The 20439-nt window shown below is 55.0% G+C and overlaps 1 protein-coding gene across 3 annotated transcripts in view; it reads left to right on the top strand.

The window, feature by feature from the left end:
• The first annotated feature begins 682 nt into the window (after positions 1–682).
• PEDS1 (plasmanylethanolamine desaturase 1) overlaps positions 683–20439 on the top strand; it is a 63722-nt gene continuing 43965 nt past the window's right edge. For 2 of the 3 annotated variants that reach the window (XM_060284227.2, XM_030839061.2), the window contains exons 1-4: positions 683–870; positions 8487–8606; positions 17795–17886; positions 19080–19224. In XM_060284227.2, the coding sequence (XP_060140210.1) occupies positions 747–870; positions 8487–8606; positions 17795–17886; positions 19080–19224 (481 nt within the window). In that variant the 5' untranslated portion in view covers positions 683–746. The remainder of the gene's footprint in view (positions 871–8486; positions 8607–17794; positions 17887–19079; positions 19225–20439) is intronic. The other variant, XM_060284226.2, reaches the window with a different exon arrangement.

Below are 20439 nucleotides of genomic sequence, written 5' to 3'. Positions count from 1 at the left end.
TAACATATTAAGCGCTCACCAAATCTTACAGTGACTCTCATCAGTCTACTGTCCTCTCCCTCAAGAGAACAGGCGCTCCCGGGCACACAGCACGAGCTGTCACACAGTAGGGGTACGCTCGGTCCTCGTAACCTCTGCACGCGGTAGGGCTCAGAAGTCGGTCCACTGTGAATCGGCCCCAGCCAGGGACACTGTTCAAAGGGCCCACCAAGCCCTGGCTCCCCCGCCCCGCCCAGGCGCCCTCTACTCGAGTTCCTTGCACACAATAGGCGCTTGGCTGTGCGTGCTGAAGAGACGCCCGCTTCTGGGTCCGCCGGCGCAAGACCTCGGCCCTTTGCACCGGTGAGTAAACCGAGCCCGAGGTGGGCGACGACGCTGCCCGAGTTTCCGTGCGGCTGACGACCAGGCCGGAGGCGGAGGCGGAGGCAGAGCGTGACTGGCACTGAGGCGTCGCCACCCCACAACTTCCGCACCCAGCTGCGCCAGCTGCGGACCTGACCCCCGCGCGCCGCGGTTGGTTGCGGCTCGGAAGTCGCTGATTGGCTGACGTGGCCCCGGCGCGGGCCCCGATTGGCTGTGACGCGCGGCCGGGCGACGCCCCCGCCGCCGCCGCAGCCGCGCCTGGACTGGGCGGTCATTGGGCGGCGTGATATCGCCGCGATTCCGCGGCCCCGCAGCTGCCGCCGCCGCCGCCGCCGCCGCCGCCGCCGCCAGCAGAGCGCACCGGGCTGGCCGGGCGAGTGGCTATGGCGGGCGCCGAAGACGGGCCGGGCCAGCAGCCGGAGGTCGACGAGGACGAGGCGGCGTATAGCCGGCGCTGGGGCGCGCAGCATGCCGGGGCCCGCGAGCTGGCCGCGCTCTACTCACCAGGTAGGACCTCCGGGCTCCCCTCCGGGCCTGCAGTCATCAGCCTGGGCTGCGGACAGCAACCCCGGGTCCCCAATATCGGAGCCCCAGCCTCCGGCCCCGATGCAGAACTCCATCTGCGGCTTCTAACTTGCAAATAGCTCCCCTAAGTCCGGGGACCCCACCCCAGCGCCCCTTCCAAGCCCAAGGCAGAATCCCAGCCCCGGGGCTTTCTGGACAGCTCACATCACACAGCCAGGTCCGGATCCTAGCTCAGGGTACCTGCGGCTGCAAAGAGCGCCCCTAGCCTTAGGGACCCCCCACCCCAGGACCCTGTCCAAGCCGAAGGCAGCCCCTCAGCCACATGCACTGACCCCTAAAAGTCACACCCTATCCCGGGTTCCCCAGATCCAAAATTAGCACTCTAGGGCCCCATCTGCACCCCAGCCAGGACCCAGAGGTAGTGACCTCAGATCTGGGCGTGTCAGGCCCCCTGCTCTGGGAACCCCAACTCAGGGGCCCCCAGCTAGAGTGCCCCAGAGGCACTTCCTCCAAAGCCCCATCTTAGATTTATAGTTTCAGTCTACAGACCACCATTCCCCCACTGCATTAACTCTCATCCTATATTTTGGAATCCCCGGTGGTGAGGGCACTGCAAATCTTCCAGTTTAAGCTCCTCTCATATACAAGCCCCAATTCCAGCCATTTCCTTCCCCCATGTAGATATATTAGCCCCCTCCATTGGGACTTGGGAGTCCCCAGACTGGACCACAACTCAGAGACCCTTGCTCTGGTTCTGCCCCAGGACAAGGTCTCTGGTTTCTTCCTGCTGGGCCTACCATGTCTTTTTCAGCAAGCACCAGCCTCCACCCCCTTCTCTGACTTCCACTTGAGCCTCAAGAATCTCATTGCCAGACCCCAGCAGGGCAGAGTGTCCCCAGGGGTTAAGGGAAGTGCCTTTGAGAACTCCAGAGTCGAGTGACTGGGAGGCCCCTCTGCCTGGGTGTTGCCATCACATCAAGCTTTGTTTGTCAAACATTCTGACATCTTTCCTTTTGCTAGGAGGCAACCACCATGCACAGCCTTTGCCTGGGGTGGGCATGGGTCCACGACCACCTTTGGCTTTTTTCCCTAACTGGCCTGGGTTTGCATACCATCTCTGCCATAACTATCTGTGTGACCTTGGGCCATTTGCTTTCTTGTTGAGTCCTAGATCACCAGAGGCCTTTCTGGACTTGCGATGCCATGTTCTGGGTGTGACTTTTTTCATACCTGACTTGGGCACCTGGCCCAGGATACCATGGTTTCTTCAGCCTGTTCCCCCAACACCCAGCTTGTGGACTTAAAACCTCCTGTGCTCCCTGGGGCAGGCTGGACTTGGCATCCTGACTCTTCTTCTTAGCTGTGTAACCTGGGCCAAGGCACTTTCCCTTTCTGAGCCTCAGTTTCCTCACCTCTAAAATGGATACAAGATAAAGTTTATCAGTTCCTTAGTGTCGCTGGGAGGAGGAAATGAGATCGTCTACCTTGGTGCAGTGCCTGTCATACAGTAGGCAATCCCTATTATTAATCCAATAGTCTGACCCTCCCTGTGAGTCTTGGGGTAAGCTCTCTCACCTCTCTGCTTCTCAGACTCACCACCTGGGAATCAAGGGTAAGGATTCAAAGCCTGCCTCCTTTGGTGTCCAGCTATGCCCACTCAAGTGAACCCTACCCACCTTCAACCAAATCATACCTGGGCATTCTGAGCTTCCTCAATGGACTGCCATCTTCTCATTCCACCATGATTGCATCTTTGCCCAATTCTGGTATCCCCAAGTGCCCCTCACTCTCTGAAGAGCAGCCACTGCAGGGATTTAAGGCTGCAGACAGTCTCCTGGTGCCCCAAGCCTGCAATCAGAGGCCTTATCTCCTCTTACCCTAGAGCTGGGGCAGGGCAGGGGGAGTGCCTGGAGAGGGGGAGTGAAGGAGGAAGAGACTAGTTTCTCCAAATTCCACAGACCTCCCTCTGCCCGTCTGTGTCGCTTGGCCTTGAGGAAGAACCTCAGTCTCTGGGCCTGACCTATAAAATAAGGGGCCAGGCTGAATACATATTGAACACCCTCGTCCCATGCCCTGTTCTAGGTGAACAAAACAGGAAAAATGGAGCTGGCCTTTTTAGTAAACCCAGTAAATAAGGGAAATATCTTACTTGCCCAGTGGTGGCAAGTGCTGTGGAACAGACATACAGCAGAAAAGGGAGAAGTGAAATGTTGGGGACAGTGACATTTTAGAGAGGGGGCAGTTAAGGCCTCACTGAGCAGGTGACAATTGAACAGAGACCAGAAGGGAGGGACTCCTGAAGATATTTGAGGAAGGATTGGTCCAGACCAGGGACACAGCAAGTGCAAAGGCCCTACGGTGGGAGCAAGCCTGAAGTATTTGCAGGACACCAAAGAGGCCTGTGGGCTGGAACAGAGTGAGCTGGGGGAGAGTAGGGAAAGTTTCTGGGTTCCAGGACTGAATTCTTGAGATTCCTGGGGCCAGTGATGGGTTGGCACCATGACAACTGGCAGCAATAATACGGCAGTTAACAGAGTTGACATTTATTGAGCACTGACTATGTGCTGGGCACTTCCCTTATGTGCTCTCATTTCATCCTCACTACAGTTGTCTCAGGGGCATCCTGGTATTAACTCCATTTTACAGGGGAGGAAACCGAGACCCCCGTAGCCTCCTCGTAGCCCACCCCCGACATGTGTTCTTCCTAACGTTTGTCGTGCCTGGGATTAGGCTTGTGTCTGCCCCCACCAGAGGGGAAGGTGAGCAAGGCCAGGGGCGGCATCTCTTTGGCTTGCCTGAAGTGCCTGCACCCTGTCCATCTTTAAGACTTTCCCTGGGGCTTAGCAAAGAGTGGTGACCTGCCCACAGTCACACAGACAGTTAGCAGGACCAGAATGAGAACACTGGTCGGGGCGTTCTAGGTTCTGTGTTCCGAATCTTTGCTGTGGAAGTGAGCCAGCCCAAGTGCGTGTGCAGGAGGGGCACCAGTGTTCCAGGTCAGCAGAGCAGCACGCATGCAGGGCTGGCGGCAGAGACAGTGGGCCTAGCGTCGGCCGAGAGCTGTGAGTTGTCTGGTCAGGGCAGCCTCAGCCTGATCCCATGGGCCCTGAGTGTCTGGCCAAGGATTGTCTGACCCAAGCACTCCCCCAGGTCCAGGGAGCCACAGAGGGTCCAGGTTAGGGGTTTGCAGCACCACCCCACCCTCTGCCAGGTGCCGACGTTTGTGAAGGGTGGGTGGACTTGGCAGGTCTACCCCAGTCTCACGGGCAAGCCTGGAGGCAAGGCAGGTGTCCAGCTTCCCGGCAGGCGCCAACTGACCTCTGGATATGTGGGTCCCACTTCTCAGGTACCTAGGCTCCAGGGGTGGATCTTGGGGGGTCACCAGAGCCCCTGTTCACCCACCCTGGCTAACTACGGATGCCCCTGCCCTGTGGGACACAGGGACTCTTAGCGTGTGGTGGGGGGAAGGTGGAGGGTGTCAGGAGTGCTGGGTGGGGGTCCTGGCCTATAGTCCCAGAGCTGAGCCTGGATTCTGTCCCCCAAGACAGGCCTCCCTGAGGCCCCTTCCCTGTCCAGGCCTGGTCCCTGTCATGCTCCTGGCCCAGCTTTCCCTCTGTCTCCCTCAGTAAGTCTTGTTCATTTTCCATTTCTTTGTCTCTCCTTCTCTCTGGCCATACTCATGTTCTCTTTGTCACCTTATAATCACTCCCTGTCTCTGTCTTCCTCTTCTCTCTGTTTCTCATCGATTTTTTTTTAAATTTTTATTTTATTTATTTTTTATACAGCAGGTTCTTTTTAGTGATCTATTTTATACATATTAGTGTATATATGTCAATCCCAATCGCCCAATTCCTCCCACCACCACCACCCCGCTGTTTCTCATCTTTCTGTGTCTCTGATTCCTGTTCTGTCCCATCTCTCTCTCTCTTCCTCTGTGTCTCTCTGGTCTCTCTACCTCCTGTCCCCCCACCTCCCTGAGGCCGAGTGTCTCCTAGTGGTGGCCAAGGACCATCAGAAGTGCAGGTTCCAGGGCTTGTCTGACTGAAACCAGAAGAGTCGGGCCTGATACCAAGCCTTTGGCTGTGGCCTGTCCCCAGGCAAGCAGACATGGCCTGCCCTGCACCTCCCAGCCCTCCCAGCCCTCCACACACAAGCCTGGCCCCCTCCCCAGGCCAACAGGCAGTCACTACTGTCACTCAGCCCAGATCGTGGACCCTGGCCAGGCCAGGGGCTGGCTCAGGGAAACAAGGCTCAGCACTCTGCCAGAGGTGGCCTGAGCCCTTCTGTCCTGAGGAAAGTCCTTCCCCTCCCTGGGCCTCAGTCTGCACGTCTGTGAAGCGACACCATTTAGACCACCTGACCACGCGGTCCCTGCCAAGCAGACTGTCCATGCTGTGACTCTGGGGATTCTCGAGGGACTTTGGACAGCACACTTCATCTCTCCGGGCCTACTTTCTCCTTCTGAAGGATGGGGCAAATAGCCCCCAGCCCATGGCGTGCGGCAGGCAAGGGCTTGTTGGGATCGTCCTTGACACTGGCCCTGGTATGTAACAGGTGCTCCATGAAGGTCGCTTGTTATAATAGATGTAGTTTTTATGGGTCATAGTTGAGGCACTTGTTCTGCAGAAGGATACCGAGGCCAGAGAGAGAGTTTAGATGGGAAAATATTCAGATTTGGGGACATTCTTTGTGGCAAGGGGAGAGAGCTGGGCTATCTTTGGAATCAGGACAGCCCCGAACATCCAGGCTAACGAGCTCAGGATCCAAACCCAGTTTTCATTTTTACCCGCAGAGCCTCAGTTTCCTCATCTAGGAAATTGGGATCGCACAGTAGCTCCCTGGAGGGACTGAGACTTGAATGAGAGACTGAGAGACTATGCCTTGGGCTTGAAACCTCAGGTGACTGCAGGGACTTGGCCAGGACCGCCACCCAGGGAAGCCACCCAGTATGAGGCTGCAGGGAGGGGAGCGGACTGGGGTCCACAAGGAGCTCTTGCTCCATCTGATGGAGGCAGGCTTGGGCTGGCCAGAGCCCTATGTTCTCAAAGGAGGTAGTTTCATGTGATTTTTTTTTTTTTTTAAGTGTAGCTGATTTTTTCAAAACTAAGAGCAAAATATGACAGAGGGAGTGGGTCTGCAGCATCTCTGATGCGGGCTGCACCCTGTACCCCAGCCCATAATAGGCCTCAGTGGGTGTTAGCCATTGTTGTTGTTGCTGTCCCTACAGGCTGGGTGGCAGCAGATCGGTACTGAAGAATCACCTGTCCCTTACCACCACCCCTCCTGGCTTCCTGCTTCTGAGCCCCAGGTCCTGGCCACAAACAGGAGCTGCAAAAGGGAAGGCCCTTCTGGGCCTGGTCATGGTGACCCCAGGTGGGGGCCCCTGGGGTAGCATAGCCCCGTGGCCCAAGGGAAACAGCCCCTGACTACGAAGAAAGCAGCAAGGGGCTTCTGCATCTGCTGCTGTGTGATGCTGTTGGGATCCTAGCCCTTTCTGGGCCTCGGGGTCCTCATCTGTATGAGAGGGGCTGAGGGATGTGACCCTGGGCATGTCCTTTCCCTCTCTGAGCCTTGGTCTTTTCACAGGGCCGCTGTTCGGATTCTGGCTCAGGGCACAGTCTGCTGCTCTACAGCCCGGACAAGGCCCTTTCTCTCTCTGAGCCTGTTTCCTGTCAGGAACAGTGGGACGCCTCATACTTCCTTCTCACAGTGCTTCAGTGAGGGGTGCCCAGAGACAAAGCCTGGCAGTCTTTCTCTAGGGTCGTGGTTGGGAATTTGTTCATTCCACAAGCATTTATTAAGCAACAACTGTGTGCCAGGACCCTGGTGAGCAAGCCAGGCATGGCCCTAGGCCTCCTGAGTTCACATTTAGGGAGGGGAAGACAGATGTTAGACAGGCAGTGACAGTCCCTCATGATATGGGTCCCATGTTGGGAGAGCCTGGGGGTTAAAGGAGGCATCATGGATGGCTTCCTGGAGGTGGAGGTTCCAGGTAGAGATATGTAAGAGCAGATTTGTCCTTGGGACCAGCTGCCTGAGAAAACAGTATTCCCAGGGGCCCTGTCACACGTGGTATCACCCACGTGGTCTTTTTATTTCCTTTTGCTTTAATAGTCTTTTATTTACTTATTTATTTATTTATTTTTGGCTGTGTTGAGTCTTCGTTGCTGCACGCGGGCTTTCTCTAGTTACGGCGAGCGAGGGCTACTCTTCATTGCGGTGCGTGGGCTTCTCATTGCGGTGGATTCTCTTGCTGCAGAACACAGGCTCTAGGCACGCAGGCTTTAGTAGTTGTGGCACACGGGCTCAGCAGTTATGGCTCACGGGCTTAGTTGCTCCGTGGCATGTGGGATCTTCCTGGACCAGGGATCGAACCTGTGTCCCCTGCATTGGCAGGCGGATTCTTAACCACCGCGCCACCAGGGAAGTCCTGCATTCACAAATTTTAAGTTCAAAAGGGAGTACGTGAAAAAGTCTCAACCGTGTAGGTTTTTTTCCCTTTTTTCACATAAATGGCTGTTTAGCACTTTGCTGTTTGCACTTACCAGTTTGTCCTGGATGTCCCTCCATAGCCACACATTAACAGTCACCCAGGCTTTTTTCCTAGCTACAGAGATGCCATAAACCAAATTAATTTGTCTGAGTCCCCCGGCAATGGACACAAAGGTTATTTTCAAAATTTCTATACCTGCAACAAAGCTGCAGTGAGTGAATCAGCTTGTCTGAGCTCACATGCTATTAAAACAGGTGCCAAGATTTAAAGAGGCGATTTCACACCCACATCCTGATTGCTGGCTTCTCTTGAGAATTAGAAGGTCTGGCCTCCCTGGACCCACACTCCCCCTTGGCAGTAGTCAGCCAGTTAGTGGCTACTGCTTTAGAAAGGGCACATGTGCTGTGGTGTTCCACTGTCCCCACCCAGCCCACCTCACTCCTTCAAATCACCTGCCTGGCCCCTGGAGTTTGAGACCCTTCATCGGCACTGCCTCTTCTCCCTGTGGCTGGAGCCCTAGAGGGGATAACCAAGGCCTTATTTCTCCTGAATTCCTGACTCATTGCCTGGAGCCCTGCTTGATGGAGGTTGGGCGGGGTCTGAACCTCCATGATTAAAAGCCGTTTGTAGCCTCTGCCTCCAAATAATTACCTACAAAAGGGGACAGGTGATGGGATGATGACAGTTAAAAAAAGAAGCTCATTAAAATTCCTTCACAGGTCTCCAGAGAGAGCCCAAAGGGGCCCAAGAGACCAGTATTCTGGTCCTGTCTGCCACAGAATCAGCATGGGCAAGGCCAGCTTCATGGGCATCAGACCTGTGCACAGGGGGCCTGCGCTCAGAAGGGCCCCACCAGAAGGGCTTGGTTTAACACACCCGGCCCTGAGTGTCTGACCTTCAGCAGGCCCCGCCCCTTCTCCAGGCCTCGGTGACATCATCTGTGAAATGGGCAGGCAGTCCCTGCGTTCAGCCTGTAGTCAGCACTGCAGACTCTCAGAACACAGTCAAAGAGCCCCCATGGGCCCAGCTCTGCCTGGCTTTGATCCTTGCTCCCTGGGCCTTTGCCACCCGCCCTGCACTCACCTCTCGCCTCCTCTCCCTGCAGGCAAGCGCTTCCAGGAGTGGTGCTGTGTGGTGCTGTGCTTCAGCCTCATCGCCCACAACACGGTCCACCTCCTGCTGCTGGCTCACTGGGAGCACACACCTCTTGTAATGCTGGGAGTCGGTGAGTGCCCGCAGCCCTGCTGCCCGCCTCGGTTTCCCCAGGGGCCAGGGACCTACCCAGTGTCTGGGCCACTCTGATGGCGACTTACACGTGTGTGTGTGGGGGTGGGTGTGCGCACGCTTGTGTGCACACGAATGGGGTACAGGTTGTGGGAACCCTGGCTCCCATCTCAGTCGGTGGCACCTGCATCCTTCCTGTCACTTGGGCCAAAAACCTGGGTGTCATCCTCAGTTCCTTTCTCTCACATTCCACTCCAGAGCATCAGCAAATGCTCTTGGCTGTCCTTTCGAGATGCATCCAGCATCCATTACTGTCCACCTCTACATCCCCTCCCTGGTCCAGCACCACCCTCCAGCCTGGACTATGGTGGAAGCCTCCTCCCTGGTCTCCCCGCCTCCACCTCTGCCCCGCACTGTCCATTCTCCACAGGCAGCTGGGAGAATCCCGTTGGATCCTCCGTGAGGTCACGCCACTGGCCTGTTGTCCCCTGTATACTTAGAATAAAACACCAACTCCTCAGCACGGCCTGGCCCCAGCCCCGCCTCACATCATTTCCTTCCTCTCCTCTGGCTCACCCTGCTGCCGCCACAGTGGCCTCTCGCTGTGCCTCCACCAGGTGCTGTCAGGCACACCCCAGCTCAGGGCGTTTGCACATGCTGTTCCTGTGCCTGGAACTCTCTTCCAGCAGGTACCTGTGTGGTTCCCTGCCTCGTCTAGGTCACCTCCTCGGGGAGGCTCTCCCTCAACAATAGCAGCCCTGCCATACACCATCCCTCACCCCACTCTGTTATACAGTCTGTTTCTTTGTTTATTACCTGTCTCCCCCACTCAAATATCAGCTCCCTGAGAGTAGGGATTTTTGTCTGCTGCTGTGTCCCCAGCCCCAAGCACGAAGCCTTACACAGTAGGTGCTCGGTAAATATTTATTGAATCAGTGAATGAATGAGCTGCAGTGTATTAGTACCTGTTGAGTGTTTTCCATCGGTCAGTCCTCACCCATCCACAGACCTGGGGGGGGGGGGTGGAGGCTGCAGTTATCATTTTCCAGACGAGGAGACCGAACCTCAGAGAAGGGACCGGCCAGAGTCACACCTCAAAACAGAGAGTACGACGTAGTTCTTAATTCACTGTCTCCACTCCCAGGTCCTGGAGTGACTCAGTTCCTTCCTCTCCGCACACCGCCCCTCCCCTCTTCCCTCTAATTCAGGTGTTCATCCCTTCCCCCACCCTGGGCTCCCAGGCTGACAGGGCAGCGGCTGTGCCCTTGGTCCGCCTAGCCAGCCCCAAGTGTTCAGCTTCCACAGTCACATTAAAAGCATTCTGGTCACCTAAGCCAGTAGCGCTCAGGCCAGCTAATTGAGCCATCTGGGTCTGGGGTGGGGATAAGCATGTGCTGGGGGCGGACCAGCTGAAGGGGAAGGAGGTTAAGCCATCTAGTGCCAGGGAGCCTGGGCCCCGCCCACAGGAGCCAGACATGTCCTCTCTGCCCAGGGGTGAGAAGGACCTGCACCTCCAGCCTCTCTGCCTTGGAACAGCACATTCAAGGGCAGGGATGTAGACAGTGTGAGCCCCGACGCCCCATCTGGGGGTGGTCACGAGCAGGCCCCTACAGTCCTGGGTTCAAGTCCCAGCTCTGCCACTTCCTGGCTGTGTGGCCTTGGGCAAGTGTCAGTGCACCTCTGAGCCTTGTCTTCCACATCTGGAAAGTGAGACTGCTCTCAGCCCCTGCCTCCTAGGGCCTTTGTGAGGGCAAAATGCAGGTGTGCATAACTGCTGAGAGGGCAGCAACTGAGTAGAGGTGAGGAGGGGACACTGCCCAACATTCACTCCCCGGGGCTCAGACCTTCTGCCTCAACGGTCAGTTTAACAGTGGATATTTCCCAAGCCTACCGTGTGCAAGACCCATGCTGGGCTCTTTTAACTCTTGGTGGCAACTGAGTGAGGAGGGTCTGATCCCTGTGCTCTGAGAGGCCAGGTGACTTGCCCATCGACCGTAACCCGGGCAGCAGCAGAGTCTGGGATTTCATATCCAGACCTGGCCGGGGACTACGCAGCCTCCAGTTGGCACTAGGAGGAAAGGGTGTTCTAGGCAGTGGGCCCAGTCTGGGCAGAGGATCAGTAGCACCAGAGCCCCCAGGTGTATGTTGTGTGAACCGGGAGGGTGGGCATCCCAGGCAGGTCGCTGCCTCCCTGGTCGGTTGGGACCAGACCCAAGAGACTTTGCTCCTGCCTGTGATAGCAGCCCTTCCACCCAGCACCTTTGCCTCTGGGCTGATAAGGGCAGACAATCCCCTGATAGTAGTGTTTGCACAGTTCCTAATGGATTTAAGTAGCTGCCCTGATTTGTGTGTTGACATGCCGGAAGTAAGGGCACCGTGCCAGCCTACACAGCCCACCTGCTGCTGTCTCCCAAGAGGTTCTGGTGCCCCTGAAACCAAGGGAGCCAGAAGCCCTGAAAAGGTGCCCAGTTAATAAATACAGACAGATGACGCAATCCTGGGTAGCAGAGTCAAGATAGGGGAGCTGGCGGCGAAGAGGAGAGGTAAGAGGTCAGGGAAGGCTCTCTGGAAAAGTGACATTTGCACAGAGACCTGAAGGAGGTGAGGGAGGGGAGGCAAACAGTTGTCCCTGGGGTGTCCCAGGCAGAGGGAACAGCAAGTGCTGCAAAGGCCTTGAGGCTGGGGTGAGCCCTGAGCATTTGGAGGATAGAGAGGAGGCCCGTGTGGCCTGAGAAAACTAACCAAAGGAAAAGTAGTTGGTGGCAGCTGAGGCACAGCTGGGGGCAGTGGGGGCAGGTCGTGTAGGGCCTTGAAGGCCATGGTCTGGATTGGGGGTTTTATTCTACAGGCCGTGAGAAGCCACTGGCGATTTTCCCACAGGGAGCTGACATCATCTCATGCTGCAGGGAGGATGGATGGGGGCAGGGAGGGCCAGAGAGGAGGTGAAGGTGGTGGCCCGGAACCCTGTAGGGCAGTGGAGGTGGTGAAAAGTCGTCAGATTCTGGGTGAGCTGTGAAAGATGGGCACCAGAATGTGCTGTCAGGTTGGCTGTGGAGGGGAGGGGGGAGGGGTCAGTGGCCTGAACTATGGAAGAAGGGACCGGGAGGAGGTTAGAGGACCCGCGTGAGGGGAGATGCTTGGGATACCTGCCTGAGGGCCAAGGGAAGGTGTTGAGCAGGAAATTGGAAATCCGGAAATCTGGGTGTCCTGAGAGTAGAGATGGTGTTTGAAGCCCAGATGCTGGCAGAGGGCCCCGGGCTGGGGCGGAGGGACTGTGTGCGAGCACAGGAGAGGCCCCCGAGGCCTCCCGTGCTTGGGACGGGGAGAGGAGGAAGAGCCAGCCAAGGGGGAGAAAGGGGAACTGGGCAGGCTTGCACAGACTGAGAGGAGAATGTGTTTCCAGAAGACTCGGGGATCAACTGGGAGCAGCCAGCTGAGCAGAGCAGCAAGATGGGGCAGCGAGGGGACCACCGGATTTGGCCCCGTGGAGGTCATTAGTGACCTTGACAAGGACAGTGTGAATGAGTAATAAATGAGTGGCCCCGGGAGCCCCGAGCTATTTGCCGCACTTGGGGAAACTGGAGGGAAAGTGTGAGGGCTCTGAGCCAGTGCCTGAAGGAGTGAGTGGGAGTTTCTGGCAGACAAATGGGTGGTGGGGGGCAGGGGTTCCAGGCAGGGGGCACAGTGAATGCAAAGGTCAGCACTCGCAGGGCCCCAGGTCACGGCCAGCCTTGTAGGTCAGGTGCGAAGTCTCCACGGGATCCGAGCTGAAAGGTGGTAAAGACAGGCTTTGGCCCCAGGACTGTAGGGACCAGCCTTCAGCAGTGTCTGCCTCTGTCTCAGCCCCTCTGCCTCCACACCAGGCCTTGAGGTGGGCAGGGCACGAAGAAGTCCCAGCCAGGTGACCTGTGGGGAGATGGAGGCCCCAAGGGGCCCAGGGACTATCTCAAGGTCACCTGGTGAGTCAGGGTAGCCTGGAGTGAATCATCATCTCCTATGCTGTCCCAGTGTCCTACAGGCAGGGTGGTAACTAGGCCCAAGCTGCCCCCAGAGTGAACCAGCCACCAGGCGCTGACACCAGCATTGGGACAAAGAAGCTTCTGTGTGCCCGCCTCCGCCACCTCTACCCCCATTAAAGAGGACTTGGGCAGCAGGCCTGAAGGCCTGGAGTTGCTCCTCTAGAAACAGCCACCGCCCATAGATCACAGAGCCGTTTCCTCCCTTGGGTGGGGGGGCTCTGTCCCTCCAAAAAAAATTCCTGACGTCTGCCTAAAGCCCACATCCCTCCCTGCTCAGCAGCCTGACAAGGCCAGGGGCTTGAGGCTCAGAGAGAGGAATAATATTTAACTACTAACTGTAGCTACATTCGGGGAGCACTTGCTATGTCCCAAGGATTAGCCCACTGTTATTAACTGACTGTAGTTAAGTAAGTACCATTAATGTCCCCATTTCCCAGACGTGGACGTGAAGGCTCAGCATCATCATGAATGGCCCTCGCCTTGGTCTCTGGCCACTCGCCAGCAGCCCTGACCACCTCGGGGCAGCCCTCACCCTTCAGGTCTCCTTTCCTCCTCTGGCACGTGGGGTGTGGTGGGGCCTATCACAATGGACGTGATGTGAGATAATACACTTCTTTTTTTTTTTTTTTTTTTGCCACATCTAGTGGCACGCGGGATCCTAGTTCCCCGACCAGGGATCAAACACGTGCCCCCTGCAGCGGGGGCACGCAGTCCTAACAACTGGACCGCCGGGGAAGTCCCAATACATGTTTTTTTAAATGGACTTTATTTTTTAGGACAGCTTTAGATTTACGGAAGATGAGCAGATAGTACATCGAGTTCCCATATATGCCCTGCCCCCAATTTCCCTTATTATTAACATCTTATCTTACTATCATACGTTTGTTACAATTGATACACCAATATGGATACGTTATTATGAACTAAAGTCCATAGTTTATTCAGATGTCCTTAGTTTTTAGCTAATGTCCTTTTTCTGTTCCAGGATCCCATGCAGGATTCCACATCACGTTTAGTTGTCACGTCCCTTGAGGCTCCTTAGCTGTGAGAGTTTCTCAGGTTTTCCCTGTTTTCAGTGATCTGAACAGTTTGGAGGAGTGCTCGTAGGATGCCCATCTGCTGGAACTCGTCTGGTGTTTTTCTTAGTGGGTTATGTGTCTTGGGGAGGAAGCGCTCAGAGGTCAAGTGCCATTTTCATCACCTCGTAGCAAGGGTATGTACCGTCAGCATGACTTATCCCCATGATGTTGACCTTGACCACCTGGCCCAAGTGGTATTTGTCAGGTTTCTCCACTGTAAAGTTACTCTCTTCCCACCCCCCAACCCCGCTTCTGTACTGTATTCCCCTTGGAGAGAAGTCACTGTGTACAGCCCATATTTAATCTGTGGGGAGTTGTACACCTGATGATGCACGTTTTTTTTTTTTTTTTTTTTGATGATGCACTTTTTAACACCTTTGACAAAGCACCCAGCACACAGGAAGCACCCCAATGTTAACGGTGATCACAAAACGTTTTTCTAATATTGTTTTTATTATCATTGTTATCATGTGTAAGGATTAAATGCTTAGGACGATTAAGGAGATAAGATGTATAACCAGCTTAGGACTGGCCTTGGTACAGTTTAGGGATTAAGAGAGATAAAACGTTTAAGGTTCTGGCACAGAGCCTGGTAACTATAAATGCTCAATAAATGTCCAGTAAAAGTAAATAAATAAATAAATGGATGGATGGATGGATGGATAGATAGATAGCTGACGTCTTTACCCTAAGAAGATGAGGGCATAGATCTTCACACAGGCTTGTGAATGCATGTTCACAGGAGCCTGAGTCATACCAGCCCCAACCTGGAAACAACCTAGTCGTCCAAGAGCAAAACAGATAAATGTACTGTGGTACATCCAGATGGTGGAATGCTACTCAGCAATAAAAAGGATGAACTCCTGATACACACAACCACATGGATGACTCTGGAAGCATTATGCTAGTGAAGGAAGCTAGACCCAAAAAAGCACATACCATAAGAATCGATTTGTATAAAGTTCTAGAATTGGCCAAACGAAAGTATAATTATGGGAAGCAGATCGGTGGTTGCATGGAACAGCGGTGGGGAGGCACTAGGGGGACTGCTGGGGGGCTGCGTTCTCCTGAAGGCAGCATTTAGGGGCAGGATTAGTCCAAGCTGTTGGGACAGGGGCTCAAGAGGCACCTTAGCTGACCCTTCGCTGTGCAAGTGAAGATGCTGAGGCCCAGAGGGGGCAAAGGGCTTGCCCAGGGTCACACAGCAATATGGTAGCAAGAGATGAGGCCCCCGACCCTTGATCTAGCTCCCCCTTAGCTCTTGGCCACAGTGCCTCTAGTCCCTCCTGGTAGACGCAAGGCAGTGTGTCCACAGCATCCTGTGTAGCTTGCAGTAGGAGCTCTATTAATGCCCCTGGACCTACTGAGGTACAGATTAAGGGCGTGAAAGCATGCTGGTTTTGGAGGCTGGTAGACTCACCTCTTCCCATCCCATGGCTGCCACTTCCAAGCCATGGGACCAGGGGTGATGCTTCAACCTCCCTGAGCCCCTTTCCTCATCAGAGAAGTGGGGAAAATAAATGAGGCTGTCACCTCAGATGGTGACAAGTGCTGTGAAAGAAGTAAAGCAGGGAGATATGACCGAGAGCACCTGCCTGGGAGGAGGGCTTCGCCAGGGGGTTGGTGATGTTTGCTCTGAGCTAGAAGGCTGAAGCGGAGCCAGCCACTCGGGGATCTTCAGGGAGAGGGTGGGGTGCCAGGTAGAGGAACAGCAAGTGCAAACGCCCTAGGCTTCGCCAGATTCCCCAGCCCCTTCCCCAGCCCAGGTCCACCCTCCCAGCACCGTCACTAAGAAGCATGACGCCCTAGCCCTGGGCGGGGCCTTGTGTGCACTGGCCTTTGAGCCCTGCCAAGCCCTCCCCTCTCCCCAGCCCAGCCACCCATGCAGTGTCACCCCCTTCCCCGCCCTGTCCTTTGGCTTCTGCATGCGAGGAGGTGCTGTATGTCTCCACCTGGCGGCCCACTTGTCACCAGGAACTTGCAATGTATGCAGCTGTATCTCCCCTGCCCCCCGCCATCCCTCCCATGTTTGGCATATGTGGGGTGGATGTTCCAGGGCCTCTGGAAAGCCTTCATTCACAGCCACCCATGACTCGGGCCCACACACCAGAGCTGCACGTCCACAGTGACCCACACATTCACTCTTGCTCCCTCGCTCATGAGTCCTGCTCTCCAGGGAGGCATCTAGGGGATTTTCTCAGCCTTCACAGTACCTCAGGGCCCTGGTCCCCTGTCACCAAGGGGCTATGGGACCTAGCAGAATTCGAATAACCTTTAAATGGCCCAGCTGGCCCTTGGACAACCAGTTCACACCGAGAAACAGTCTGGGAGGGGAGGAGGGGTTGCCTGAAGTCACGTGACCCAGTGGGCTGCATTTACCAGCGCTTAAAACTGCATTTGTTTTGTGTATTTGTTTACAACTTCCTCCCCCCACCCCCACCCCCATATCTCTGTCCCAACGACATGAGCTCAATGTCTGATGCACCTCTGGCTCTAGAGCTTGGCACACAGTAGGTCCTCACAGAATGTCGCTTGATAGACTGAATGACTGAATAACAACAATAATAATATGTATTGAGGGCTCACTATGTGCCCCACACTGTACTTAATGCTTTACATTGATTCATTCAACAAATGTTTATTTACTGAACCATATTATGTGCGAGGAATTGGAATGTAGCCAATGTAAACGCAAGACTAAAATCCCTGTCTTTGTGGAGCTGATATTCTGGTAGGGGAGACAGTAAACAAACAGAAATGAAGTCCAAGGTGATAGGTGCTCGGAAAAGAAGATAGGTGCTAGGAAATGCTGGAAGATGGGAATGGTTACGATTTTAGATCAGGTGTCCCCGGAGGACCTTTGAGGCAAAGATCTGAAGGAAGTGAGGGAGTGAGCTGTGTTACCTCTTGGGAAAGAATGTTCCAGCAGAGTGAAGAGCAAATGCAGAGACCCAGAGGCATGTAGGGAGGTGTAAGGGAAGGGGAATATGCCAGTAGGGCTGAGACACAGAGGGAGGGGAGCGTGATGGGGGTGGCACTGGTGTGTTACCTTGGGCAGCTTGCTGGCCACTCCACCTCGGTTTCCGCATGTGGACAGTATCGTGGTGCATCCTTCTGTGTTATATTTGGACCCCAAGGCAGGTTAAGAGCCCAGCTCTGCCACTTGCCATCTATGCGACCTCAGTCTAGTTATTTCTGTTCTCCAAGCCTCAGTTTCCGCCCCTATAAAGTAAGAGTAAAAATGGTACCAACTTCTAACAGATTGTGAGAATTCGTTAAGATCAAGCATGTAAAGCACTTGTGTCTGGCACTGAGAAAGTGCTCGATAAATGGTAGCTGCTGTGGTTTTTTTAATCATCATCATTCGTATCCATCTAGAGGAAACTGGGGCACAGAGAGGTTGAGTAACATGCCCAGTGTCACACAGCTAGTGAGTGACAGCTGGAATGTGAGTCCAGATGTAACAGCACGTAACCTCTGTATTATACTGAACCCTCAAGTGAGCAAATGGTTTGGGGGTCTCTGAGGGGACTCCACTCCAGTTCTGAACAAATTCAGAACAAAGACAAGGAAAAGGCTGCTGGAGGCCAAATTATCACACTTACTGTTGATAAAAATTAGGTTGCGGGGAACGTGGCTTCCATGTGGACCTAAGGTACTTCCCGACACCAAACCCCAGAAGGACATTTTCATCTGGTTACCAGCAGCACTGGGGCAGAGTGGGCTTCCCTACATGGGGCGATTGGGGGTCAGAGAGAAAGGGACAGTTGGCTCCTAATAGGGAAAGGTTGGGCTGATCTGAGCATGCCCGGTTTACTCTCTCCAGACTCACCGAGCAAATGAGGCCCCACATCTCCCTGGGGAAGAGCAAGTAAAGGGACAGATTGAGGCCAGGAATGTTATTCCTGAGACTCCATTCACAGGGAACAAAGTGTCCCAAGTAGAGAAGGGACACCTTCTGCCCCAACAAATGAGTGAATGAGTGAGCGAGCAAGTGAGTGACTTCCTGATTTGGGGTGGGGAGTGGGCAGGGATCTCCCTCTTGTCCACCGCCCCCCCACCCCCCCAGCTCATGCTCTTCTTGTCCACAGTTGCAGGGGCTCTCATTGCTGACTTCTTGTCTGGCGTGGTGCACTGGGGAGCCGACACCTGGGGCTCCGTGGAGCTGCCCATCGTGGGGAAGGTGCGTATGTTGACCCAGCCCCGAAGCCCAGCCCATGTCCTCCAGGAGGAGGTCGGGCTGTCTGACCTTGGGTGAGTCCCCTTTCCTCTCTGAGCCTGTTTCCCTATCTGAAAGATGGGAACTGTGGTTCCAGCCTGACCCCCATGCCCCTCCTCCAAGACGAGAACAAGAATCCCCTGGGGTTTTCTGGAAGCATCAGGCGTGGGACAGAGAGCTTTGATACATGTCCACCTCACCGGAACCCCTTGAGTTTGGGGACCACGCCACATCTTATTCTCCTTTGCCTTCCCTGCCACACCTCACTGTTTCCATTGAACTTTATCTTGAGTCAGTCTGACTTTTATTGTGGTAGGAAATCTGGTACAAACTTAACCAAAGAAAGGTACTGACTCATGTAATGAAAATTTTAGGAGTAGAGCCAAATTAGGGCATGGCTGGGTCCAGTGAGACGGACAGACCATATTCTTTGGACTCAGTCCCTCTCCATGTCTGTCTCTGCTGGCTCCACTCTCGTGTAGGCTTTCCCCTACACGAGAAGGTGGGGAAAGGTGGCCAGGATGGCTCACAGCTGCCTAGACTTCCATCCTCCCAGCTCAGTGCCCCTTTCCCATAGTTTCGGCCAGAGTCCCATGGCTCATTCCCATTGGCCCAGCTTGGATCACACACCCATCCTTCATCCAGTCACGGTGGCCAGAGGGATGGGGTCCTCTGATTGGCCAGGCCAGGGTCCCGTGCTTACTCTTAACTAGGGGGCGGAGGAGTCAGCCCATTGGAACAACTGGTACTAAAAGAAGGGGAGGCTGTTACCAGAAGGAGGGGCCTGGATGTCGGAAAGAAAGAAAGGGTCCTGCCTGTCACTGGGAGGGGCCTCCTCCATTGTCTTAGGGTAGGAAAGGAGGGTGGAGATTGTCTCCAAACCCCCCCATAGCCCAGGTCAGGAGACTGAGGCCCACAGGGGGGCAGTACCAGCCCAAGGTCCCCACCAGGTCATTTCGACCCATCTTGCACTAAAGCTGTTAGACCCAGACCCTGAAGGCTGGGTGGGATCTGCAGCAGTGACGTGGTGGGACAGCATCTCAAAGGCAAGGAGGTGACCCCGCGCGGAGTGTGTGCAGGAAGTCGGGGAGAGTGGCTGACCACCATAGGCTGACTGGTCGGATGGATCCCCTCTCCCGCCCCCCTACCCCACCCAGGCTTTCATCCGGCCATTCCGGGAGCATCACATTGACCCGACAGCCATTACGCGGCACGACTTCATCGAGACCAATGGGGACAACTGCCTGGTGACGCTGCTACCGCTGTTAAACATGGCCTACAAGTTCCGCACCCAGAGCCCAGGTAAGAGTGCCCCCTGGTGGGCCTTCAGGGAGCCATTGGGGACAGGCACACACGCACCCCTCCCATGAGTCTCCTGTAGCTTGTGTGTGTGTTTGCCGCTTACTGTGTTAGAAAAATTTTTAGTTTCCCTCATGTAAAATTGGGATATTTGACATAAAGATCTGTGTTTCCAGCTTCTCTTGAACAATCCGATCTGGCCACCCTGGGTCTTTGTTCCCACTTGGCTGTACTGGGCCAGAGCTGAGCCGCAGGGGCACCCCCTTAGACAGAGATGCACGCTTTCCACTTTGCCACAGTCCCCACTACTCCCTGCTGTCCAATGCCTGGCCTGCCTTGCTCATTTGAATTACCTCCCTGGCCCTGAGGGCTTCTGGTTTTGCTGTCTGGGCTTAGTGGAAAGAGTCTATGCAGCCTGCCAACGCAGTCCTGAGTTCAGACCTCTGCCCTGACTACTATCTGGGGGAGGAAGCTTGTGCCAAAGCAAGTCACTTCACCTCTCTGAACCTCAGCGACCTCGTCTGTCAGGTGGGGGATGAGTCCTTCCCCTGTGCCAGATCCTGTCCTAACAGTGTGACACGGTGCTGATCTTTAGAGCAGCCCCGCTGCGGGGAGATGTGATGAATGTCTGTGGTGTTGGGGGTGCTGCCCCGCCCACCTCCTCTTCCCCAAAGGGGACACCCGTCCCCCAGCTGCTGTGAGCATCCAGCTGCCCCTTCTGAGAACTGCCAGGGCAGGTCCCGCCTCTTCCCTTGGGATAAGCCTGAAGCCAGTGACAAAAAAAAAAGCCTGCAAAAGCGAGCCCCCCGGCCTCTGAGTGGGACCAACTCTATGGAGTCATTAACATTTCAGACCCCCACCCCCACCCCACCAGGATCAGGCTGAGACAAGACTCCCCCCACCCCATCTTTGCTTAACTCTTCCCCTGCCCTGTCCTGCTTTCCTCACTCGCTCAGATGTTTTTCCAGAAGAGAGGATTTCCCGCCCCCCCCCACCCCTACCAGTCAGATAACTCATGTGCACATGAATCCTTGTCTCAGGCTCTGCTTCTAGGGAATCTGGACAAAGACTTGCTCTCATTTCGTTGTTGAGGAGCTTGAGACTCAAAGAGGTAGAGTCGTTGACCCAAGTTCATACAGTTAAGAAATGTCAGAGCAGGGGGGAATTCCCTGGTGGTCCAGGGGTTAGGACTCCGCGCTTTCACTGCCGAGGGCCCAG

Source organism: Globicephala melas, chromosome 15 (assembly GCF_963455315.2).
Source record: "Globicephala melas chromosome 15, mGloMel1.2, whole genome shotgun sequence".
In the NCBI taxonomy this organism is placed as follows: Eukaryota; Metazoa; Chordata; class Mammalia; order Artiodactyla; family Delphinidae; genus Globicephala; species Globicephala melas.
This window is presented reverse-complemented; position numbering and strand designations above follow the sequence as displayed.